Raw genomic sequence first — 26,119 nt, 5'->3', positions numbered from 1 at the left:
TTAACTTTGTTTCACGATTACTTACTCCTAAGAAAGAAGTCTCAACCAGTAAGGTTTTAAACTTAAATGCACTTCTATACCCACTCTCATCTCTCTCCCTTCCTCACTGGACATTTCGCTGGTTACGTAGTTGAGAAGGAAGAGGGGAGATTCCTTGTTGTAGAAAAGAGAACGAACTCGGGGCAACTCTCCCCTTCAGTGCGGAAATGGGAGGCCACAGGAGAGAGACCGGGAGGGCGAGGACCTAGTTACATGCAGTGGCCAGTAAGTCACACCTATTTCTCTGCCTTTATGTCTAAGAAGTGTTTCTGTGTTGGGTTTTTTAATTTGGGGGGGAAGTCTAGTATTTTACCACAGATAAATTAATACCACTTACGTTGCTCAATTTTGCTTTTCAGGTTTTTCTTTTCTCTTGATGGTTTACACTATGAGCTGAACAGAACGTCATGTAAGGTGTCATGCGAGCGGGCTGCAGAGACCACATTACATAAATGTGTACCTGCCGCTGTCGAACTGCGGCCACACGAAGGCTCCTGGGAACCGTGAGGACTGCAGGGACGGCTCGGCTGAGTTCCAACAATCCGTCTCTACTTTTGTTACTAGTCTCCCAGGTATTGCCTGATACTGAGAGGCGGCTGAATTATTTTTAATGTAAAAGTATGTATATGCCCAAAGCTGCAGGTATAGATTTCCTTGCTGCTCCCAGAACTTCAAAGAAATAATCATGGTAAGAATTCGAGCCCTGAATTCTTTCTCTGAGCTAAAAGATTTCAAAGAGAAAAAGCAGCTTTAAAGTTTGGGCATCCTTGTTTTGGAAATAGGGCTACGAGGTCATTTTTATCTTACTCAATATGGATCACAAAACATTGGTTTTTCAGTTTCCATTTATCAGTCATGATAGGCACAAGAAAAACATTTATAGCAACATAAAAAAAATAATAAAAGCTCCGTTAACTACATCAAAGAAGGGTGTAAAACTATACAGAATAAGAAACACTGTCAATAAAAATATTTAGATGAACAACAGAAACCAACACTTACACAACAAACGGGACTGTTAACACAGAGAACAGGACCCCGCCACCAAAAACTGCTCTTTTCTCAGTTAGTCCTCCCGGCCTGGGCCTGAGCAAGCCCAAGCCGAAGCAGCGGGCTCCCTGCTGCTCCCCGCTCAGGCCTCCGTCCTCTTCACGCTGGGGCACCAGTGTAGGAAGCTCCTGGATGTGGCTAAGCGGGCAGCAGCTCCTAAGGCTGCGGTGGCCGTGCTTCGAGGAATGTAGAATTTCTGAGAAATCTGGGGCTCAGGAGACAAAATCAGAGAAAGCTGGTCCATGGCTCCATGGCTCGTATCTGTGAACACGGTGAGAGCGTGGCTGCTAGAAAAGTCTTCATTCTTTAGGCTCCCGGGAGAGCTTTCCACTGAAAAAGAGAGAAAGCACAGGTCTTTTCAGGGGTCCCCACGCTCTCCGCCTTCTCATTCCTCTTCTAGTCTCTGTAACACGGGTCCCGGCCACCTTCTGTTGGGTGGTGACAGTTACCAATGGCCAATCAGGGGATGAGACTCAGAAACCAAGCAACAAACGGAGGGGAAATGAGGGTGGGGAATTGGGCCCTAAGATGCAATAAATCCACGTGTGGATGAGGGCAAAGGAGAGAGGAAAAATGCCCTCTGAACAAGGAAGGGAACACACTTTTGGTACTGGCAACAACCTGATTGAATCCCTAAGATAATTTTGCTAAGTGGGACAATCCACTTTCTTCATACATAAAAACTACACACGCTCGACTCCCCTAAAGTGGAAGTCTAGAGAGGAAAAGTCACATGCGCCACCAGCGAGCGCGCGGAGGGATAACTGCTGCCTGGGAACGGACACAACTTGGCGACGGATGGGAACGGACACAACTTGGCGACGGATGGAAACGTCCTGCATCGTGAGTGCGGGGTGGTCATGGGGCCCGGATACCTTTGGCAACACTCACAGCACCGTGTACCTCCCCAAACTGCAGGAAAAAAGAAGCGTGGCGAAGTGAGAGGGAAGAACTGACCCCCCACGACTTGAGACGAATGCTGGAGTCGGCATTTTTCCAATTGCGTTCTGAGTAGGAGGAGGTTTTCGGCCACGTGGCGAGCCACTGGGTTCGTCCATTTGTATGAAAACCTACCCGAACCGGGGCGCCGTTCTGGGGGATCCACCGCGCAGGGAGCTCCATCGAGGGCTGCGGCAGAGCGCGGAGCCGGCCCGGGCTGCGTCTGGGAACCCGGAGGCTCGCCCTGGCTCCCGGCGGCCAGCTGCTGGGACTGGACAAGGGACACGTAGAAGTCCTCCAGCTCGGGCAACGCAGAAGAATCAGAAGAACCTTCCAACTGTGGCTGCTGCGGAACAGAACAGGGACAATGAGGCAAAAGCATGAAAAGTAACTATTACTATAATGGAATAAAGAAAGCTTGTTTTTTTTCCCCTTAGGAACAAGGCGAATATTTTCATATCATAAATAAATCTCACTTTTAAGAACTGAAATACTCTCTAAACAAGTCCACCAACCTAGCAACTATCAATCCCATTCATAAAACACTTAGTGAACACACATAAGGAGCAAACACCGTACCTACCGCGGGTTGCTGGGCGCTCTAAGGGAGAGTAGCAGGAACGAGAGCCCACCCCCACCCCCAGCACCAGGCTCACTTGCATGTGTCTCTTCATTTCAATATCGGAACGACCCCTTTTTGGTCAGGTGTTCTGTGTGTGTACTACAGCTTCTTTCCCTCAGTACAGTGCTTTTCACGGAGAGATGGAGCAAGTCATTCAAGGTCAATCAACAAATGACAAGGCGGAGATACAAACAGTCCAGCCCATACTCCTGCCCCCTAGGAAGTCAGGACCCGGGTCCCGAGGAGCTCGCAGGCCCCGGTTAGGGAAGCAGGGCACATGCTGCAGGTGGCAGTGGGGTCGGGCCTTCACTGCAACACCAAGGAGCCAAGGAGGGCTCCTCTTCAATGGAGTATTAAGGGCCATGATGGGAGCGAAAAAGACGAATGTCCCAAACAGAGGCTGAATCTGGGCAAAGCGAATGGAGTGCCAAAAAGTTTTTAAAGATTTTATTTATTTATCATTAGAGGGGAAGGGAAGGAAAGAGGGAGAGAAATATCAATGTATGGTTGCCTCTCGTGGGTCCCCTGCTGGGAACTGGCCTGCAACCCAGGCATGTGCCCTGACTGGGAATCCAACCGTGATCCTCTGGTTCTCGGGCCCACACCCAATCCACTGAGCTAACCAGCCAGGGCTGGAGTGCCAAATTTAACACAAGTGCAGAAGCCTGGTGGTCAAGTGTCACGATTCACACAAACTGTCCTCTGTTTGCGGGACGCTCACAATACAGCTGAGAAGCAAGAAACAAATGCATTTTGTTCCAGTGAGTGTGTCTGCCGCCGCCAACAGAAAAGAAGAAAACAGGCCTAGATGCGGGACAGACACAGAGCTTAAAACTTAGAGCAAAGTTACACAAAAACACCTGCTCATCCCTAACACCGATGTTTAATCAATCTTTTAATTTTAGGCTCAGGACCTTCTTCTGAAGAGATGAATGACTGCACTGGGTTCACTGAAATTTAAAAAACCAACACACATTGTATGTACATGCATTCTACAAAATGATGAGGGAGAGGTCATTAACCAGACTTTTGCTTTAAAAAAAAATGCAAACGCTTCCTCATGCCAACCTGTGACAATAACATTCATTCAGCACTTACCTTCTGAATCCTGGGTGTGCCGGTACTGTTTTCCTGAGCGCCCAGTCCTCCTGGTTCCTGAGCTTGGACTTGCATTCTGTTCTCAAAGCCTAAAGGCTGACATGAATCATCCCATATATCTTGTGTAGGAGAACACCAGTCCTACCGACAGAAAAGTGCAACAATGACCTGAGATACAGGGCCACGCAGCCCACACAGAGGATCACCTGCGCAGGGGAAAGGCCAGGGGGCGACACACATTAAACCAGAAAAGGTACTTAGTAACCTCCTGTATCAGTGTGACTTTCCCTCCTTACATTCCAGAGCCACGCCCAGCACCCCAAAATCCCGTGAACACAACACATCTCATAAAAACAAATGTGGCTTATTTGCAGTATTTTCTTCTATAGTGTTTTCACCGCTAGATGATTTTCACGCTCATCTAGTATTTAAATGGCATAAATTATAAGAAGTCGCTTAACTGCAGACATGTCTTTTTCATAACCAGTGGGGTCATTTAAAAATTTTACATTCATTAAAATTTACATACACTCGTGTAGTTAGGACCAATAGTAGCAAATGTCCTCACTGCAGAGACCCATAAGTTACATTACAAGATGAAAGCAACAAAAATGCCATCAGGGAAAACAGTTTGTCTATAGATCCTGAGGCCTGACCAGATGCCAAAGGCGCAACAAAAACCGTAACGCATGAACGGGTGGGAGAGGCTGAGTCCACGGTTTGTTCATCCCTGCTTCATCCTACCCCCCCCCCACTGCTACCACCTTAGAAAGAAAACGTGCTGTTCTGAATTATCTTCTAAGAAATGACTTTGAATTCCAGAATATATAGCTTTCCTGAGCTGTGGACAATGACATTTACGTTTCTTTCTTTTCAGCAGTGACTGGCGTTCCATGTCCCAGGGTCTAACCTTCTCTGGCGTTTCTTTATGTGACTGGTGCGGCTTCTTTCCACCGTGGCCGGAGGTAAGTCCGTGGGAGGCAGCGTCACCGCCTATTCCCACCTTAGCTCGCGAGGGCAGCCAGTTCTCATCCCAGACATCGTCACCTATGGTCACTGACTCCAGGCACGGCATTCCAGTGAGGAGCTCGTCCTGGAAGGCATCAGAGCACAAGCGTTCTAGTTCCTGTACGAGCACGTTTTAGAATGTAGGGTTGCCATTTTCTCTTGACTCCAGGTAAAGACTGCAGTTTGAATACACAATTTCTTACTCCCTCCCTCCCGAAAGATCACCAAAATAAAATAAAAAGATTTAAGTATAGGTATAAACTCGAGGTCAAAGAGAACAGAGGAGAAAACACCAGCTGCATTTTGGACACAGGAGAGCAGAAGGGACGCTGACCGGGCCGGGCGGTCCTGGGACGTGGGACCCTAAGCTTGCAGGGGGAATAACTGAGAAGGACCCACATGCGTACGGCTGACACCACGAGAGTGCAGAACTCGGTGCACACGGTTTTTGGAACGAGGGGTCAGGTGGAAGTGGAGACAAAAGCACTGACTGAAAGTGAGTAAGAAGCAGTTGGATCTAAACAAAACTGAAATGGACTCACAGACAGAGCTGACGAGTGGCTGCCAGAGGGGTGGGGTGGGGGGAACTGGGTGGAAAAGCTGAAGGGACTAAGAGGTACAGACTGGAAGTTACAGAACAGTCGTGGGGGTGTAAACTAGAGCCTAGGGAATGGAGTCAATACTACTGCAGTAACTATGTGTGCTGCCAGGTGGGCACTGGAAATATCTGGGGAAACACTGTAAAGTACATGACTGTCTAATCACTATGCTGTACACCTGAAACCAATACAAAACAATACTGTAAGTAAACTGTAATTGAAAAATAATGCCGTGGCTGGTGTGGTTCAGTGGAATGAGTGCCGGCCTGTGGACCAAAGGGTCGCTGGTTTGATTCCCAGTCAGGGCACATGCCTGGGCTGCGGGCCAGGTCAGGTCCCCAGTAGGGAGCGTGTGAGAGGCATCCACACAGTCCACACAGTGATGTTTCTCTCCCTCCCTTCCCCTCTTTCTAAAATAAATAAATACAATCTTTAAAAAAAGAAAGAAAAATAAAAATAACAAATGCAAGAAAAAAAGCAGCAGCCCGATCACCAGATTCCCCACCCTGCTGCCCCATCACAAGGACCCAGGAAACTGTACGTCCTCCTCCTCCTGAAAGACCAGGGGGTCTTCTCCAGGGTAAAATCGAGGTGGAGCACAAAACGATCCATGTGTCAAAGCTGACAGGACAGTACACCAGAAGTGAGTCACCTGTACTGTATGCTAAGTTAAAAAGAAACATTAACAGTAAAGAATAAAAGTTAGGCAGGGAGGGAAAAGTTGCCATAACATACCAGTTGGTGGTGAATGGCACTTACAGAGTCCAGACAACACGGACACTGAACGGCGAGCTAATGGGAGGTCTAAAAACTGCACTGGTGACAGGGTGGGGGGCGGAGGGGGGCGATGAAAAGGATGCATGTGTGTGGTGGGGGGCAGTCCGTACGCACACACTTAAAACTGAAAAACGAGGAAGTCACAACATAAGCATGTTTTATCTAATGAAAGAAATAGAGATCAAATCCAAAAGCAGTAGCTAAGAGAGATGGAAATGACTGCACTGAGACAGGAAATGCAGGGGAAGGAGTTGTGGGGGGCCCTAAGCTACGTGCACATAAGCATTTAATTAAAATAAAAATATGTCCTCCAAAAAAGCTGTCAACGGTTTTCCCGATGGGCTTTCCTCACTCTCTCTCTCTCACTACTAGTTTCTAATCCCTGCATGATTCTTGAAGACAGCCCAGCACGGTGGGACAGCAGCCGATGCTCCCAAGCCAGATGGCGCCCTTGGTGTTTTGTGATGGAGGCTCTGTGGCTGGGCTGTGGCTGGGCTGTGGCCTTGGCGGCTGGTGAGGGAGGAGGGGTGTCTCACCTTTGGGCGGTGCTCCGACTGCACTGAAGGCAGCGGGGTTACCGGGCTCTTTCACCCCAGCCCCCTCCACGTACAGATTACTTGGATCATGTCAATCACGTTTTTAAAGAACTGCCTTTCCTTCTCTTACCTCGGTCTCTTCCTTCAGATCCTTTAGCTCTGAGATGGAGCACTTTGCATCTTCCTTATAGCTCTTATCTTGGGCTTTCAAAGGGCTGCATTCGGAATCCTTTAAAGGCTTCTCTGACTCATATTTAAGGTCAATGACAGCCTTTTCATCATTAATATTCTGCTAGCAGATACAAAAAATAAATTATTTTATTTTTATACTAATGATATTACCAAAATCTATCTACAAGCCAATATTCTGGGTTGGGGGGGGGGTGGATTTTTGACAATTGCTACCTTATTTCCTAACTTTATCCATGACCCAGCCTTCCCATCCTGCTAAACTAGTTCAGACCAACAAACATCTATTTAGCACGTTATGAAATGTGTGCAGGGTGGCTCCGTGAATTTAAGCGTGAGTGCAACAGGTCCCAGCTCTAGAAGATCTCAAATGTGTAGCAGGAAGCACACCACCAGATAATCATAGAACAACCGTGACTGTAGGGCCCTCACGGAGCAGAACCAAACTAGAGCCGGGGAAGAAGGGAGTTCTGAGAAGACGCAATGAAGGATTTAAGGCAAACTGCTGGGATGCTTAAGAGAAGAGTAGGAAGTCCAGGGAGTGAGGTGGGGAGAGGCTGGGGTGTGTGTACAGCATATGAGAGTCTTCATGTGTTAAAACACAGGCTGGATGAAATAGGGGAGTGTTAAGATTTATTTCTTCTGCAAAAAGACGGCTTTATTTCATGTTTAGGACTGGACCCGGACCGTGGTTATTTGAAGACGTCAACGGAGTGACAATAGGATATTCTAAAAATTTTAAAGGTTGAATTCAATTCACTGTTTAAGGGTCAGGAAATATAACTGTTCTAATCGAGTAATAATGACTAAGAAGAAATCAGGCTTCAGAAAGCCAGACAAGGCCCAATTGACTGTAACGTAAGTGGGACACTGAAAATCCGCACACCGCTTTGAACATGCCGCAGTGGTCTCCCGTAGTCAGTGTGGCCTCCCTTTCCCTTTTCTACTAACTAGTAAGTGTCTACTAAAATAATGCAATCGTACCAATAATTTTTAAAGTCACACATACAAAACATACTTAAACAAAATAGTATTTTGTGTCCTTATTGTGTCCAAAGAAACCACTTTTTTGGCTCTCCAACTGAACACGCCCTTACGTTCTTGACAGTACTTGCTGTCACCAGGAATATAAGACTCAAATGATTATTTGTTCGTTGGTTGAACACCTCACTGACTCCTTACTGTGCGCTCCATCTCAAGGGGGGTAGGGAAGCACCAACCTGGTGAAGGGACTGTGCAGATAAATTAACTGGGACATGTGAGTGCCTGCCACACAGTGTGAGTTTATTTTTATTGTTGCTGCTAGGATAGTAATAACAATGATAGTGAGGTGTTTATTGCTGTAAGTGGGAGCATTTGGACCGGCGCAGGTGAAGTCACAATGGCACAGAGGCGGCCATGGACTTGAGTGCATGAGAACTCGTAGAGGAGGGAGCATGACTAGGCAGGTTTCAACCAGCAGTTAATGGGAAACCTAGGTAACTACGAACATCACGTCCTATGTTTGGAAAGCCTCAGTTTTCTCATCTGTAAGATGAAGATAATTACAGTAACTATGTCACAGGGATTTTATGAAGATTAAATAATATATCATACTTCAAGTTCTATTTACAGTATTTGGCATATAGTAACTCCTAATTAAATGTTAACATTAAAGAAAATTCTCATCGTATTTGCCAAAACCTATTACCGGAGTATATAAATAGCCCTCTTTTGACTTCGGGCTTATCTCCTGGACTTCCTTAAAGTAGTGGTGCTGGGAGGGACAGGCCAGTTCTGTCAAGACAGCATCCTCCAGCCCGGCGCTGGGCTTCGTGTATAAAGCTAACAGGTTGAGCTCACTGAAACCCTAGGAGAAGATAAAGGAGGAAGGGTTAATTACTCAGAGAAAGGTGAAACGTTAGCATTTCATAATTTTCAAACAGTGAAGAAATGTATTACCTTCTAAAGTTTAACAGTCAAAAAAATTCGACATTGAAAGTTCTTTCTAGTCACAAAAATTATCAACATCGATATTAATAGGGATGCAGCCATTGCTATCAATAATTGCAAAATAAGACAGTGTTCTTCTTTTCTAAAAATACCTGAGAGAATTCAATATTTTGGGGTAAATTCTCAACCAGTTATTTAAAATATAAGTATTCTCAGGCTAAAGGAGTAATCTGAACGCAGTTTTTTTTTTGTGTGTGTGTGTGTGGTCGTCTAAAAATGAAGATGGCAGGAATCTCGCAGGTATCTCTAAGTTTAAAGAATGAATCAAATACCCTTCTTCATTCAATTCTCTTCTGGAAGAGCTGAGATTAAACAAGCCAACCTGCAGAGCACACCCAGACCGCCCACCTTAGAAGGGACATTTTCTCGGCACACAATGGCATGGCCCTCTGCCCTCAGGACGTGGTGGAAATAGACATCTTCGTTCGAGGACGTGTCGCAGAGGAAAATGTTGAGGATCCCATCGATGTATTCGTCCACTACCCCCACTAACGGCTTCAAGCCGCACAACTTCTGGAACTGCAAAATAGCTGTGGATGTCCAGTATCCCTGAAACATAATCAAGACAGGAGAGTCATGTGATACACGGAAACACGGATTACAGAAACTAGGTGCAAAAATGAATTCCTGATGAACTGGAGATCATAGTGGGAGAATAAAGCATAAAAAACGAGACCACTACCCTGGAGGACACTTACGATTTCTGTTCTTTTTGACCTGCGAGAGCATCAGAACCAAAGCTTGAATCTGCCTTGACAAGCAGATACCCTTACAGCAAAAACAGTTCCCACTTTCCCTTTAATTTTGGCTTGATAATTTGTTACTCTCTTCATCAGTTTTTTGATAGCTTTGGACACATTTAAAAAATATTTTATCTTGAATTTTTAGTTGTTCCTGAAAGAGAACTAGTCTAGTAATCTTACTGAATATTTGAAAATGAAAGCTTTTCACCAGGTAAAAATATAAATTTTTTCTCCAATCACATTTTAAATTACTTTCCTTCATCCTGAGCGCAAATATGGACCCCACATCAGGTTCCTGTCTACCTCTCTGGTGACATTCGTCCTGAGCCAGCTCCAGCTCATCCTGTTACGCAGCCAAACGGAGCCACTTCAAAACGGAGCCACTTCAAACTCCTCAAGTTGGAGATGTCTTATGCTGCTGTCCTTCTGCCTGGAGTGTCTTCTCTTTTGTTATAGTCTTAATCCTCCCTCACAGCGGTTCAAACGCCGCCTCTACTAGGGGGCCCTCCCTGATTACCCTGAACGGAGATGCGTGCTCTTCCTCGTTCACCTCCACCACACACCATGTCAAAACTCAGACAAATACGACACAGTACCACTGCCTCTGCCTATGTGTCTGCCTCCCTGTCATCTACAATGATTCCTGTGAGGGTTCACCCCAGATTTTACTTTTGCATCCTGAGAACCTAGAACTGTTCCTGGCATCCGGTGTTTTCGGGTTAAGGGGGAACAGGCACACGCACCTCTACTGGTCTCACCCAAGCCAAAGAGCAAGGAATAGCCTGGGCTGGAAGCTTTGTGTAGCAGCACCTGCAACAGATCATCAAATACATGAATATTTAACCATAGTTTCAAACTGCATGTTTCGGGGTTTCTAACTCGTTTCTTGACTTCAGCTACTCACACCATTTCAGAGTATTTTGTTCACACATTTTAAATCAGTGTCTTAACACTTCAAGCCATCTAAGAGAAAATGATAAAATATAGTGGTTTTTGAAAAGCATGCTGTTAAAATATAGGTAGGAAGACTGTTAGCCTCATGCTATGTCAATGCAACTCGTAGCAGAACCCAAAGAAACCTTTTCTTAGTAAGAGGTTGAAGTTCAGTCTCATGGTCCATTTTGGATTCACAGTCGTGTGAAAGAAGACACAAGAGATATGACCCATGTGCAAAACTAAATGACCATTCGCCAAGTCTGCACCGAGAACAAGGGATGGTAAGCAGGGAAGGACAGAGGGAAGGAGGGAAGAGAAAACAAAGAGATCCTAACCCCACAGAGCTTCGACATTATGATTCAAAACCTAAGTTGTCCTTATTAAATTTGTTAACTCACTTGAGGAATCTCAGGGAGGACTTCTGGACAGTTCCAATATTGCCAAAGTCGGGGTAGAACACTTCGACTTCCTGTTTCCCGAGGACTCGGTGGACAATGACCCGATACCACCACTTATCCTCCGAAATCCTCACACAACAGAGATGTCCCGGGTGGACAAAATGTTCTGGCATGATGTATCGATCGGAAACCAGCTGATTGGAGTAACAGCGCCTGTGGAATTCCATAATGTGGAACCCCGTAGGGGAGGAAAAATTAAAGATAAATTTTACTGATGTATTGAAAGCAAGAAAGTCTGGGCAAAAAGCCAAAAAAATTAAAAGCCCTTTCTTCTTCTTTTTTTTTGGGGGGGGGGGTTAAAAAATTAATATTATTTACTATTAGTTTCAGGTGAACAGCTTAGAGGTTAAACAAATCATCTACCTTACAAAGTGATCCCCCCAATATTTTAAGTACACACCTGGCACCATACACAGTTACTATACTATTACTGGCCTCACTTCCTATGCTGTACTTTCCAACCCCATGATCACTTGGTATCTACTTCTCGATCCCCTCGCCTTTCTCACAAGCCCACCAAACCTCCTCCCCCTGGCAACCACCAGCCTGTTCTCCGTATCTGAGAGTCTGTTTCTATTTTGTGTGGTCCTTATTTACTTCTTTAGATTCCATGTGGAAGTGGAATCATCTCTAATTCAGACCCTGCATCCCCTCTGCGATTTAAGACTTTAATTCCAACTGAATGAAGGAGACGCTAGTTGTCCCCCAACTTTCATTCTTCTCTCTTTAGTTTGTAGAACTAGAATCCCTATTTTTAACCGAGTGTGTAGGCATTCAGATTTCCCAGGCTCCCTCATATCTAATAGATGTGGCTAGGTGAATACTATGTTCTGGCCAATGGGATGTGAGAAAAAGTAAAGTATGCATGATTAAGATGGTGAATTAATGTGTATTTTACCACAGTTTTTTAAAAAGTGAAGTGCAGAGCCCTGGCTGGTGTGGCTCAGTGGATTGAGCACCAACCTGCGGACTGTGGGTCACCAGTTCGATCCCCAGTTAGGGCACATGTCTGGGCTGTGGGCCAGGTTCCCCACTGGGGGCAAGTGAGAGGCAAACCACACATTGATGTTTCTCTCACACATCTATGCTTCTCTCTCTTACTTTCTCCACCCTTTCCCTGCTCTCTAAAAATAAATAAATAAAATCATTTTTTAAAAGTGCAGTGTGGCAATATACCCCGTGTCTTTCAAAGAAAAGGGGGTACCTCCAAGCCCTGCCCCCCCTTTCCCCTCTCCCACTGGCTAGAATGAAGAAGCCCAGGTGGATCTGCTGGTGAGTTACATCCTGGACCGTATGGATGGGCCGATACACTGTCTGGGGCAGCAAGACAGAAAACACCTGGAGCCACGCTGTCGGTCTACATTGCTATACAAGGACTATCATGGGAAGAAGGAATAAACGTTTACCTGCATGCTACTATGGCTAGGCTTTGTGTCGGAAACAGTGGCTACACCTAATCCTAATATTACCCACTCAGCATCGCCAGTTCGCTATGTCACGGTCACCTGGATGCACTACGTGTGAATGTCTAACCTATAACCTGCCCTCAAACCTGCCCAACCTCCAAAGTCAGCACAGCTTTCAGACGCCCCTTTTCTCTCCAGTCCGTCTCAATGCCATTCCGAATTGACAATGACACTTTCCTAATTCCTCTCCAATCTCTCTTCCTTTCCACTCTCTCTCTCTCTCACCAACACTACCTATTGATGACTCTTCCCTTTCACTCCACCCATCCTCCACACCGCAGCTGGAGTTATCCTGAAACACTGACCTGTGGATGTCTTCTCTTTCTTAAAACTGTCTACAGCAGGGGTCCCCAACCTCCAGGCCATGGCCTGGTAGCGGTCTGGGCCTGTTAGGAACCAGGCCACACAGCAGGAGGTGAACTTGAATGTAATGTGCTTGGATCAGCCTGGAACCATCTCCCTACCCCTGGTCCCTGGAAAAACTCTTCCACGGAGCTGGTCCCTGGTGCCATAAGGGTTGGGGACCGCTGGTCTACAGAGTAAGTTGAAATCCCTTCCTGTAGCACTCACAATCTAGCTCTTCCCTTCCCTTCCTGCTCCATATCCAGTTACTTTCCCCTCAACCTCACCCAGCCTTGACTCTCCTTCCCTACCGGTTGTTGCCCGAGCACACGGCTCACGCCCTTGGTACTGCTGGCCTCCGTCCCGGTGATTAGACCTGCGCACACCCGCTCATACCTCCTTGGCCGGCAAACTGTCACTCGTTTCTGAGGCCCGGCTCAAGTACCTCCTCTGTGAAGCTCTGCTCCGCCCTGCTGAGCAGAACGACTGCATCACGCAGCAGGCCCCTTAGCCCTCACCTGTCTCCCCAACTAATCAGAGTTCACGGAGCAAAGACCGTGCCCATCTCCTCCTGGTACTGCCAGCGCCTCCGTATCCCAACAGCAGCAGGTCTAGGGCTCATTACTGAGTGGCCAACGTTTCAGCTAGACTCTGTCCTAAGCACTTACATGCTCACAACTCTACAAAAAAGGCACTGTTATCACCACCCCCATTCTGGAAATTAGAAGACTGGGTCCAGAGGAGTAAAGTCAATTCAAGGTCGCTGAGCCAGCAAGTGAGCTTTGAGACGTACACTGAGCCATACTGAAGTGGGATACGTGAGGTATTTTTACCGAGTGATTATTAAGTGACTAACGTTACGCCAGGTGTTCTTGGGTGGGAGCCGAGTACAGAATGTGGTAAAATTTTAAACAGGAAAAAAAACATAAAGGGTTTTTTAGAAAGACACAAAATAAATAATAAAAATATTCCTACATGTGACACCAGTGAAAAAATCAGACACTGCTGCTCATGAATAAATATAAAGTTCCTGAAAATGCACACATTTTACCTGGTGTTTATTAACCAGGGGCATCATTTCTCAGGAGAGAAAGGGGCTAATGTAGGGCAGCGGTTCTCCAAGCGTAGTTTGCAAACCCCTAAAACCCTGATAACACCTTTGCAGGAAGGTCTGTGCTGACGTTGGCGTCGATGGTGTGGTGGGCACACACCACGTGGCTTAGCTGAACCGAGGCAGCGGCACCAAATCTTACTGGTGGTCATTTATTTGTCACATTAAATTTAAAAAAGAGGCTAATTTCACTTAAAGATGCCCTTGGTAAAGCAACAAAAATTGTTAAAGTTATTAACTGAGCGACCAGCTCGTCAATATTCTCTGTGACTAAAACAGAGTCTTATTTTTACTTGGAAGATAAACTAGACATTGTTTTTGTGGACACCGTTTTCACCTGAAAGGGCCGCTAACCGACTATGTTTATTCGGACTCGGGTACTTCACACATTTCTTTCAAAAATGACAGAGCCTGTCAGTTCAAGGAAAACATCGACGATATCTTTGTCAGTGGTCAAACACAAAGCTATCAACTGAAAATCAGAATTGTGGAAAATGTTGTATTCACCACCATCAGCTGACGTCTCCCTAGCACTTGTCTGATGAGATCAATGAGATTAACAAAGGTGATTTAAAAATAATATTATGTGATAAAACAAGTCAACATTTGGAGGATCGACATAACTCAGCGAACAGTTGCTTCCCAAATGACCAGAGCATGAGGTTTTGAATCAGAGGTGGGGGTCACAGACCCACTCGGGGTCGGTTCCACTGAGTCCACAGCGACAAGGGCCTCGGGACTGCTGTGGTACTCTGCCATTGCTACCTTGAACTTCTGAATAACTTTTAAACACAGAGCCTGCAATCACACAGCCAGTCCCGGATCCATTCAAAATGCAAGGGCAGACCACAGCCGAGCATAAAAAGTTCAAATTCCATACTGCAGCCGATCTTCAACAAACTCCTACCTGTTGAGTTTGGTATATTATCGAAGAATATTCATAATGTTTTGAAAAGGTTATTAAAATACTCCTTTCCCCAACTATGTATCTGGGTGTATTTACATATTTCACACAAAACAACATTCTCAAGATACTAAAGACAGAAGCAGACATTAAAAAATCCAATTTTCTTCTATTAACTCAGATATTAAAAAGAGAGCTTCAAAAAGTAAACCAATGCCACTCTTCTAATTTATAAAAAACAGTTATTTTCATAAAAATGTTATCCATATTCACACAAATGGACTTACCATTATTTTAAAACAGAAGATATTTAAGATTTTATTTTATTTTTAGAGAGAGGGGCTAGGAGGGAGAGAGAGAGGGAGAGAAACATCAATGTGTGGTTGCCTCTCGCACATCCCCAAATGGGGACCTGGCCCACAACCCAGGCATGTGCCCTGAATGGGAATTGAACCAGTGACCCTTTGGTTCACAGGCCAGCACTCAACCCACTGAGCCCCATCAGCCAGTACTAAACAGAAGATATTTTCAAATTTTTGCAGTTTTAATTTTTACATGATAAATAACAATAAATTAAAGCTCTCTGGGGTCCTTAATTTTTAAGAATCCTGAGGCCTAAATATTTGAGGACTACAGATTTAAAATGAAGTACATGAAAAACACACTGACTACAATAATAGGCCCCTACCGCATTTCAATCATCATGTCTTCAAGTAACTCCGAGGAGTCCCGGCTGTAGATCCGGACGTAGAACTGACCAGGAGAGATGATGTACTCCACAAAGACCCCCACGAGGCTGCTGGTGTCCAACGGTGGCAGTCTGCACAGCTTCTCGTCCCGAACAGCGTCCGGCGGGATGTCGTGACTGGCCACTGCCATGCTGAGCTGTGATCTGTCAATTTCCACTTGCTACAAGTTAAAAAAAGAAATCAAAGAGGCCACCATAAATCTCTGGGTAGACATCTCAAACTCTATGACATTCCTCAGAGTATATTTCATGAGTCACCTGTATCAGAATCACCTAGGAAATTATAAATCAGAATTCAGAATACCTGGGGATGGGGCCCATAAGAATGCACTTAAAAATTCCCGAGGTGGTCCTCAACTAGGTCAAAATATGAAAACTGCTGCCTTGTGATATTAGGTAAAGAGTTAAAAATGTGTCGCACAACCACATACACAAAACTAAACACATGGTCCTTCAAATAGGCTGAGCTACAGCAGATTCTCATCCTACCCAGCCTTACCAAAAAGGGTAACTTGAAAAAATGGATTAAATTTCAGACTAGTCTTATAATCAAAAATAGGGTTTCTCAGCACTCATTCTAAATTATTTTCCTTTAAGCCTTCCTGTTGTCCAGAAAACGCAGCAGGCTCTCCCAACGAAATGTTTTCCTTCCATGAAAGCAGGTATAGAGGGCAGGAGGTTAGGAGAGTAAGCAATTCGTTCCTCGGTAACAACAAAGTAAGTACCAGAGAGCACAGAAAGGGAGAAACTGTGCAGCGATGTCACAAAGGAGGAAAAATCGAGGCCCCCCCTTACTTGAGGAGAGGGCGGGGCAATTTGCCACCAAGGCTGAGCCTGCGCTAACACAAGGCTCCCGGACTCCTCCCTCTAAAGCAGTGCAGGGTTTTCAAGCCTACATTTGGAAAAATGTGGACAGAGAGTCAGCGATGTCACCTTGAGAGAGGTCGATTCTCAAAGCCACGTGAAAACTCTAAACAAGACTCAAGGGAAAAAAGATTGAAACCAGACCAAATGCTGCATGAACCGCCGACCCGGGAACCAGACTTCTCTGAAACAGAACTCTGGTTTCGGGAGCCACGCGTTCAGGAGCTCTCTGTAACGGTGAGTCTCCAGCGCGAGAGTCCGTAAACCTCACTCACCAGCTGTAGAGGCTTCACCACCAGGTTAGGTTTCTTGTAAACCTTCTGTTCCGGCTCCTTATGGTTTTTAAAAGACCAAGCCCACGGGTTCTCCTTAAGAGCAGCAGCAGACGATGCATTTCTAGGGGGACTAGAGACACAGGTTTTGGCTTCTATTTTCTTATCTGATTGAAGGAAACCTGTATTTCTCACTGACGAAACCGCTCCATCTGAAATGACCAAGAGAGCACCCTAAGTACAATGTATATATATGTCTGTGGAAGTATTTTTATAACCGTCCCTGAGCACATCCTCTGTGACGGGCCCTGGGTAGTCAGTGACAAATGAGAGAGAGAAACCCATCTTTGCAGAGCCTTTCAGTATGGAGACGTGTAAGGGAAGTTCCAGGTGGGGACAAATCTTAAATTACGTTGGCAGACAGGGAGATTCTAGAAAGGCTTCTTAAACTTTGGTGATCGGTTGTTTATTTTTTCAACCTTCTGATAACAATTTATTTATTCTACAGATTTAGCAGTGAACACTCACTGTTGCTTAATGTAGCACGTATGTGACTACTTAGCCTGTAATACGATGCCTTCATTTTTAGGGAATTCCCAAATCAATCTCATATTTTGTTCAAATTTACACATATATGATGATTAGAAGAATTTGGCACGTTAAAACCAACCAACCCCAGATATATCCAAAACCATAAGGGCGCCTGAAAAATAAACTAGTAAGTACACAAAGGGGCAGATACAATATTTATCAGTGTATTTTTGTAATGATGAAAAATGGATACATCCACATGTCCATCAATGCAAGGTTCAGTGAATTATTATGTAGTCACATAGAATAATTATATGCAGTTAAAAAGAATGAAGTTGACCTGTATGTGCTGATATGGAAAAACATGCGTATGTATGAAGTATAAAAAGCAAGGACGTATACAATATTTATATATAATACAGTTTTGTGTATGAAAAGTTTGCATATGTTATAAAACTATGTAACATAGAAAAGGTCCATAAGGAGACCCACTAAAACCACTACCTTCAGTTGCCACTTCAGCATTGCTGAAATTGTTTAAAAAGTAAATATTACTTTTAAAAATCTAGCTACACTTACATATACAATGAAAAAAGTCTGGAAGGCTATATAAAAATTCTAACATTTTCAAGGCTAACATGTGATCTGTTTGGTTATAACAAAGAATCCTATATAACCAATGCGCTCTTCTTCCTTGTCCTTACAGGGAAAACTAAAACTCAGGTTTGCTTCATATCGTTCAACTCACCACGTGGTAGGGGCTTCAGATCAGCATCAAACAGCAGTAGGTCTTGCTCTCCTTCCCTGAACTCCACGTAGAGAATGTCACTAAGAGCCCCAACGAGTTCTATCACATTTAAGAAGCCCAATTTTTTTGGTGAAAGTTGCTCTTTAAAAACTACCTGTCACAAAAAAAGGGGGGAAAAAAAGAAATAACATGAAACAGCAATGTTAGACAACAGAAATATAATCTATACAGACACCCTTGGACAGTGCTTTAATCTGGACTCAGCCAAGTTAAACTTGTAAGGATCAGTGAGCTCAGGTGCTACAGTAAAGGCTTGCTTCCGTGTGTATATAATACAAACCAAGAGACCTATCATCTCTTACTATAAAGCTTGTAAACCAACGTCAAATTCCTTTCAGAGCATATGGTGAATTGAAGTGAAAATCAGGAGACCCTTGTACCTCTCATTTTTAATAATGTCTGACTACAAAGCATACATCTTTTTTTAATGAGGGGAATGCACAAGATAAAAAAATCATAATAAAGCTGTTCACAGCTTATCTGCAGAAAAAGAGTATCCACTACCACTTTCCACATGCAGTAAAGTATTTTAAAAATATTTCCATGAAATTGTGTCTATTTCACCCTGGAAGCTGGGATAAACAACCAGGTGTCAGTGCACTTCCTACAGTGCACTGTTTGATTTTCTTGCCGTGAAAAGGAAAAAATATATATATATTTATAAACAAGAGAATACATACAGGATAGATACTACTATGTTCTTTCCTTCATGATAATAATGCTGCCTGTAATTGTTATTTAGAACAAGCACACACTTTTCGCTATACGACCTGGGCAAACGGGAGAAAGACACCTTCCTGGGAAAAGGCAGGAGTGGGTGAGCAGGAGGAAGGCCAGGGTTGGGGGTAGCAGTGATTCTGCATGTGGGTGCGCACACTTAAGGGGGGCGGGGTTTAGGGCCTGGCAGACCTGTCAGGAGACCGTGGTGTCTGAGACTTATTCAGGGGGAAGGGCTGGGCTCACCGTAGTAAAAGAACTGTGGGTTGGCTTCTCAGCAGGTGGTGGTGGTCGCAGGGCTTTGACTAACAGGACACAAGGGTGACCACGAGCTACCGGTTCTCCGGCCGAGGCCACGACCGTGTGGCCTGGGCTGGTGGTGTCCTTGCAGGTGGTGGGCAGCAGACAGGGAGGGATCGGGTGGGGATGGGGATGGGGGGGGTCAGTGTCCTTCTCTCTACACCAAGGGCACCCGGCGCAGAGGCCCACGCCTGGGTGTAAGGGGAAGGGTCACTCCATCATCCCTCCCTACAGGCCTGAAGGCAGACGGCCGGCTTCTCTTGTCCGGGACCTCAAACCAGAGCGGTTCGTCGAACTTCCTCTTCCCCTTATTGCACTGGCTGAGGGCCTTCAGCACAGTCTCCCTGGCACAGGGATCCGGGGGCTCTTCGGGAGGTGGACATACGTAGAAGTTCGGTTTGCTCCCAGGAGGAGTAATTTTAATCGTCACCGGGCTCTGGAAGCGTGGGCGGCGGGGAGGAGGATGCCAGAGCAGGTACTGCATCCTGGTCTTCCGAGCACCGGAAATATCCAGCCCCAGGAGGGTCGGGCCGGGCTGCGGGCTGGGCAAGTGCCTCCAGACCATGCGCATCTTCGCCCTCCGGCATTCCGCACAGTTTCCGCCAGTCATTGCGGGCTGGGGTTGGGTCGGGACCAAGCGCCGCCGCTTCGGGTGGAGGCAGGGGTCTCGGATCTGGTCCGGGCGGCGCTGGCGAAGGGAGGGCATGGACTCGAGGGTCCTGCGCACTCGGGTGGGTGGCTGTAGTGTGGCACTGGCCGTGCTTCGGCACATGCCCAGGTAGCTGCTCAGGTAGTTACCCATTATCGCAGTGAAGCCGGGTCGGCGTAGTCAGGTCGACTGGGCTCCTAGACGTTGCCGCCTTTCGGAATCTTGAAGCTGGACCACCTACCATTGTGACGCCTCTGCGCGCGCGGTCACAGCCAGGCCCGCGGACACAGCCAGGCCCGCGGACAGGGCATTCAGGGCAATACACCGGTTGGGTTTAAGGGGAACAGTGAACTCTTAACTTTGCCCTTGTTAATGAACCCTCCCATTAAAAATTCAAACTCTTAATGAAACTTCTGTCTCCCTGACCAAGGTTAACTAACGCAGATGAGTTACGTATATTACGTTTACATAATTATTGCTCTCTTCCTCTGACTAGGTGTTGGTAGGAAATCCACGCTCCAACGTTATTCCCTTGCGGGCTATGGACAGGTACACAGAAGGCAAACACTCGAATACAACACATACTTGTTGCTCCTGTGATGGTCTGAGAGTCCGCCCAACTCCTGATGACTTCTCCCAGGGGAGCCTGGTATCAGTCAGGGCAGGGTGTAAAGGGGTCGCTCACATACTGAGAGCCATGCATGAGTACCCCAAGAGATAAAGGATTGGTAGAGGACATGGGAAAGGTGCTGGGGAATTAGGCTTAGCATCTCCATTTCTTCGTACATCACGTGCGTGTTACGGTTTCTTTCCCTTTTATGTTCAACAGTCACTTCAGTGGTTTGTCTACCTTCTCCTTCGGCACTATGAATATGCAATTCAGTTAAACAAAAGGCCACTGTGGAAAGGATTTTTAAATATAATTTATTAATTTTTGAATAAGTGATATTCAAAAGTCTCAAGAGGGTTCACAGCAAGAAGTCTCTGTCCCACTCCGACCCGACGGTCACCCAAGGGATCGCCTCCCTGGGGGTGACCCTCCTCACCAGTTTCCTCTGCCGTCTGTATTCCCCCGTTTCTCTGTAAACACTGCGGATTTCTGGTGTTGCTGCCCGGTTTCTCTCCCCATCTTTATGTGGAGCTTCAGGAAGATCCCAAAACTCTACTGCTAGTGTACTATCTTCCCTTCAAGTAGCAATTTAATAAGGGATTTTGAAAGATGGCAGACCTCTGACCAGGTATTTCAAGAGGTCAAATCATACAGGTCGCTACATATCACGTCCAATAAGAAAGGGTTAGCAGGTGTTTCTACAAATTACAATAAAGGTTAAATTAAATCTAAACTTAGTAGACATTTATAATCATAAAATTGAATTTCTGCCTGTCTGTTTACTAAGAGAGGCAAAGATCTTCCCTGTAACATTAAAAGGTTTGTTTTAATTTCTCCAGGACTGTCGACTCGTAACCTTAATACCCTAAATTTTTATTACAGGAAGCTACCTTTGGTGAAATGTTTGTGATAGAAAACCGCTCACTCTGAGTTCTGCGTCTGGCATAGGAGGTTGATTTTACCCGTAAATTTTGTAACATATGATTTAATTATGTGATTTAATATGATTAAATCATTTAATATGATTTAATGAGATTCTGTAATTTCATTAGATAAGTAGTAACTTTACTTATTAATCCAAAAAACACCAAAAGCCTTGGTTGTAGCTTCTCCCATGTGCCTGCTTGAAAAACACTCTGTGGCTCTAAAAGATACATTTCAAAAGAGGTGAATTTAAATTTTCTTTATCACTATCTGAGGGATGATGTGCATTTCCTCTAAGTTTTCTTCTTTTAACATTTATTGAACAATTACTATGTGGCAGGCACTGTTCTAAGTGCTTTATGTTTAAGTCATTTAAACTTCACAAAACTCTATAAAAATAGGTATTATCCTGATTTACGTATCATTCATAAAACAGATGTACAGAAGTGATGTACCTTAACCATTACGCCACAGTATCTCCCCAATGTCTGTGCTCATGTCTGCAAATATACGACAGCTTCTCCGGCACAGCAGTTAAAATTAGGACTCTGAAAAGACTGGCTGCCCGGGGCTCCAGTCCTGACTCCACCCACACCAGCTATCTGACCCTTAGGGAAGCTACGTCTGTGAGCCTCAGTGTGTCGTGAAATCTGATGAATCACAAAAGCCACTCAGAACGCAGTGGCTAACGTAGGTATAGGATTTAACCATTTGTAAAAATTGGTTATATGGCAGTATCTGAATTATCATTCAGTCATTTGATGTTTTTTCACTGATCATGATGGTTCCCAAAATGTTTCATGTTCTGCAACAAATCTAGATCTTTTATTTTACCTACTACATTTCGCTCCATTGCCTAAGTGTCAATCCTAATTTATTTATCCATTCTCCTACTGACGGCCAAGTAATCTGTTTCCAGTTTTTTCCTGTGCTGCCATGAGCACACGTCTCATGCATGTCTCCATGTGCACGTATGTAAGAGTTTCTCCAAAGTGCATGTGCGGACGTGGAGCTGCTGGGTCAGTGGGGGGTGCGTACCTCCAGCTTTGCCCGCCTGCCACAACACTCTCCAGAGGGGTCTTGTCCCGTGAGCAGGGGAGAGGTACTGTGTTTCTCTACTTCCCCTCTGCCACGTGGTATTATCAGACATTAAAAATAACTTTCATTCTAACAATATCAGAATAAGAAGTGGTGAAAATATCCTGCCTACGTATCATGAAGTATTTATTCTGAACTCTTTTAGTAAAGCAAAGGACTTCAAAATTCAAAACAAGATGTTTAAGTTCTAGAGCACAGAGCTGGAGGCTCCAGGGGAGCAACAACATTTCTATCTACCAAGAAAAACATACGCCATAAAAAACCATGGCTGGTGAAAAAAAACACTCACCTCAAACTCTCTAAGCAGTTTAGAAATAAGCAATCCCTCTGGAAACTTGGACACAACCTAATAAATAAAAAAATGAAATAGGATATAAACAGATACCATTGAAATGCTGTGTGATAAAATGTCAAAATACAACAGCATAAATTTGAGTAGTAACAAAGGTTAAAAAATACCACATTACTGAGTGAATGAAATAGAGTGGCAATATTTTTAAATCAGGTTCAAGTTTTAAAAAAACAACAAAAAAAGCAGTGACTTCCAACACTCCTAGAGTTGAGAAATTATCCTTGCACAACACTGCAATGCCACAACTCTCCAGAAATCCCTATAGTTCTTTAGCTCAGCTGACACACTTAGCTTTAGCGCACATTAAAGAAAAAAAAATTGGCCCTGGCTGGTGTAGCTCAGTGGATTGAACACAGGCCTGTGAACCAGAGAATTGCGGTTCAATTCCCAGTCAGGGCACATGCCTGGGTTGCAGACCAGTTCCCTGCAGGCCAGTTGGGGGGGGGCACAAAAGGCAACCATACATTGATGTTTCTCTCCCTCTCTCCTTCCCCTCTAAAGATAAATAAATAAAATTTTTAAAAAAGAAGAAAAAAACTTTAAAAAATTCCATAGCATAATTTCAAGGATTTTAAATGGTAGAAAAGTCCAGTGGACATTACAGAAAACTTTGCGAAATACAGTTAAGCAAAGAGAAAATATCCAGCTAGTAGCCATTGCTATCGCGTGCACGTGAAGGTACCTGTATTTAATATAAAAATGGTCATTATTTCTACAACCAGTTTTAAATATCAGACCACAGACCTCTGGTCGTGTCGGTAAGTAGGGAGCAGCGCGTTCACCGGCTCGAGCTTTCACGATGCTCACACCGCACAGACACTGTGGTGATTAGCCTCACACCTGCATCGTGCACACCTGCATCGTACACACCTGCATCGTGCACACCTGCATCATGCATACCTGTCAGCTGCTCATTTAGGGTAAATTCCCAGAAGCGGATTCAGTCTATCCCAATACAGTACAGTAAGCTTGGTGTTTGCCTCAATTTTTCAAAACAGTATGTATTTTATTTAAAATTCTAGTTCAAGTTTCAGAAAAATATACAGTAAAACTTACTCCAAAATCCTACGCCCCAGAAAGAGCTGTTTTGCATTTAGGAAAACACCCTTTCAGAAGGCAATGTATGCACACACAGCCTCACATTATTCATAGTTTTACATGAAGGACAACACTAAACCTGTCATTCTTTAAAATCTGCTTTTAAAGTTCAACAACATGTTAAGGAGATACTTCCACGTACGTTACTGAGATATACATAAACTTTCTTACGAGCCACGTGCATCAATATTCTCTAGTTTGGGTGAATAATTTAACCAATCCTTTATCAATAAATGCGTAATCTCTCTCTAATGTTTTGTTACCACAAAAAGTCACACGGAACAAACGCCCACACAAGAACACAGGGCCTGACCGCACACAGGTTTTTGCACTTCACCCACGTAAACCACAACGGCTCGGCTGGAGTAACACAAGGCAGTGAGCATCCAAACGGCACTCTGATTACTCAAATTTCAACTAGCAGCTCTCTCCAAAATTTTAAGTGTACACATCCGTCGGCCCAATACATAACAGCCGAAGAGTTTTACAAATGAATAAGGAGAAAAAATAAATTAAGCCAAGGACAAAAGTAATTCACGTCTGAAATATAAATGGCTACCATGCAGATGAAAAGATGCTCAGTATAAAAATCAAGAGTTGTAAGTTAAAAAATAACTAAATAGTAACATTTCACTGTCGGTGAGACTGAAAATTTGTTCAAACTTTTTAGAGGGCAATGCAGTAAGATTTAATCGAATCTCAATCAATATCTCTGCCAACCCTGCTTCTGGATAAATGTTAAGAGATACCAACTACAGCATTTTTTAATAGTCAAGGCTAGAAATAACCCAAACGTTAATAAAAAACAAATCTCAAGCAAAATATTGTACCTCCACACAATGTGATACCCTATACAATTCAGAATAATATTTGATATACTATATAGAAAAGTGGTACTGGAAAGATCTTAACAAAGACTTACTGGGGTGAGAGGAAGAAAAAAGGAGGTGAGCACATTTATGAAGGAGCTTACATTGTATAAATTTTTTTTCAAAAAATTTTAAGAGTATGTAATTTATTTACCGTTTTTTTCCTGATCTTTAAGGAACAATCATGCCATTTGCAATATATTTTAAAAGATCAGGCATAAATATAAAACTAATAAATACTCACAGGCAACTTCAACTCAACCACAAATGATATCTACATGTATAATCAATTACTCTTATCCATTTCCCAGAAACAGAAAATACTTACAAATTTTATCTTATGTTTTAGTTCTGGATGGATAGTGCCTCCAGGTCCAATCTGTGCAATAACTGATTTGAAGGTGTTCTCCAACTATAAGAGAAAAAAATTTGAGTTACAGTAAAAAAAAAAAAAAAAAATTAAGGATCAATCTTAATGGTATGCAAAGGAAATATCTATCAAAGGAAATGCATTTCAAATCAAATGGATAAAAAACTGTCCTCAAAACACACTGTAACATTTCATACATATAAAACACATTCAGATGAAACCTTTATAAAACTAAACACTGAAATTTTCCAGGGTAATTAATATTCTCTATAACAATTAGATTCTTGAGTCTTCAATGCCTCAACCCAGAAAGAAATTTTGTTACTCATTTTCTTCTCCTTATAAGTTTTCGATGTTTACCGCACACACACTCAGTGCACACCTAATGCAGGGAAGAGACGGATGGTGCAAGGTCCCTGGGAGGCAGGATTCAGTGTGAGCCAGGGCATTGGGGGAAGGACCGGCCCTAAAGGGTGGAAGGGACAGCTCCTCTGTTGAAGTAGAAATGAAGGAGAAAGAACCAGTAAGGCTGCAGGAAGGCTCTGCGAATGTGGGGCCAGAAGGTAGAGATAGTTACTATCTGAAGTATTCTGAGTTCAGACGCAAGGCCCACTCCTAAGAAAAGAGGGAAAAGAGAGGGAGCTCACACAGTTGAGGAAGTGGAAAAATAAGGAAGTAACGGGTTATTTTCTGAATTCAAGAGATAGGGAGTAAAGATAGGAGAGGCCCAAGTTAAGATAGCAGGGGTCTGAGGATTTTGGTAGACAGAAGCCAGTGGCAAATGGAGACCCCAGTAAGGTAAAAAGGTGGGCATGGGATGAACTGAAAATACAAGCTGGAAGCACAGATTACGATTGGAAAACAGCATGGAGCACGTGCAGATGGGCTGAGGTCACAGCCACAGCAAGGGAAACCTACTGTAGATGAGAGATTGTGGAGTTAGGTTCAACGGTGCAAGTAAATACCACAGAACCTCGGTTCTCAAACTTGATTCATTCTGGCAAACTGTTTGAGAAGCGATTTGTTTGAAAACCAAATCTCCTTTGTTTATTGACTGAGGGACATGTGACTGATCATACAGGTATCAGCATGAAAGAGTT

The 26,119-nt window shown here is 44.2% G+C and overlaps 1 protein-coding gene across 2 annotated transcripts in view; it reads right to left on the bottom strand.

Annotated features, from left to right (window-relative positions):
• Positions 1-28: 28 nt before the first annotated feature.
• Positions 29-26,119, bottom strand: part of TDRD5 (tudor domain containing 5) — a 38,777-nt gene continuing 12,686 nt past the window's right edge. Inside the window, exons 5-18 of one of the 2 annotated variants that reach the window (XM_037145523.2) lie at positions 24,978-25,061; positions 22,620-22,676; positions 17,973-18,126; positions 16,697-16,905; positions 15,498-15,718; positions 10,927-11,139; positions 10,336-10,402; positions 9,198-9,398; positions 8,548-8,706; positions 6,799-6,960; positions 4,659-4,841; positions 3,749-3,889; positions 2,164-2,374; positions 29-1,419 (exon numbers count right to left, since the gene is read on the bottom strand). In XM_037145523.2, coding sequence (XP_037001418.2) covers positions 1,172-1,419; positions 2,164-2,374; positions 3,749-3,889; positions 4,659-4,841; positions 6,799-6,960; positions 8,548-8,706; positions 9,198-9,398; positions 10,336-10,402; positions 10,927-11,139; positions 15,498-15,718; positions 16,697-16,905; positions 17,973-18,126; positions 22,620-22,676; positions 24,978-25,061 — 2,310 coding nt within the window. In that variant the 3' untranslated portion in view covers positions 29-1,171. The remainder of the gene's footprint in view (positions 1,420-2,163; positions 2,375-3,748; positions 3,890-4,658; positions 4,842-6,798; positions 6,961-8,547; positions 8,707-9,197; positions 9,399-10,335; positions 10,403-10,926; positions 11,140-15,497; positions 15,719-16,696; positions 16,906-17,972; positions 18,127-22,619; positions 22,677-24,977; positions 25,062-26,119) is intronic. The other variant, XM_053663719.1, reaches the window with a different exon arrangement.

The sequence above is a fragment of the Artibeus jamaicensis genome, unplaced genomic scaffold (assembly GCF_021234435.1).
Source record: "Artibeus jamaicensis isolate MK-2021 breed Jamaican fruit bat unplaced genomic scaffold, CSHL_Jam_final contig_327, whole genome shotgun sequence".
Taxonomy (NCBI): domain Eukaryota; kingdom Metazoa; phylum Chordata; class Mammalia; order Chiroptera; family Phyllostomidae; genus Artibeus; species Artibeus jamaicensis.
This window is presented reverse-complemented; position numbering and strand designations above follow the sequence as displayed.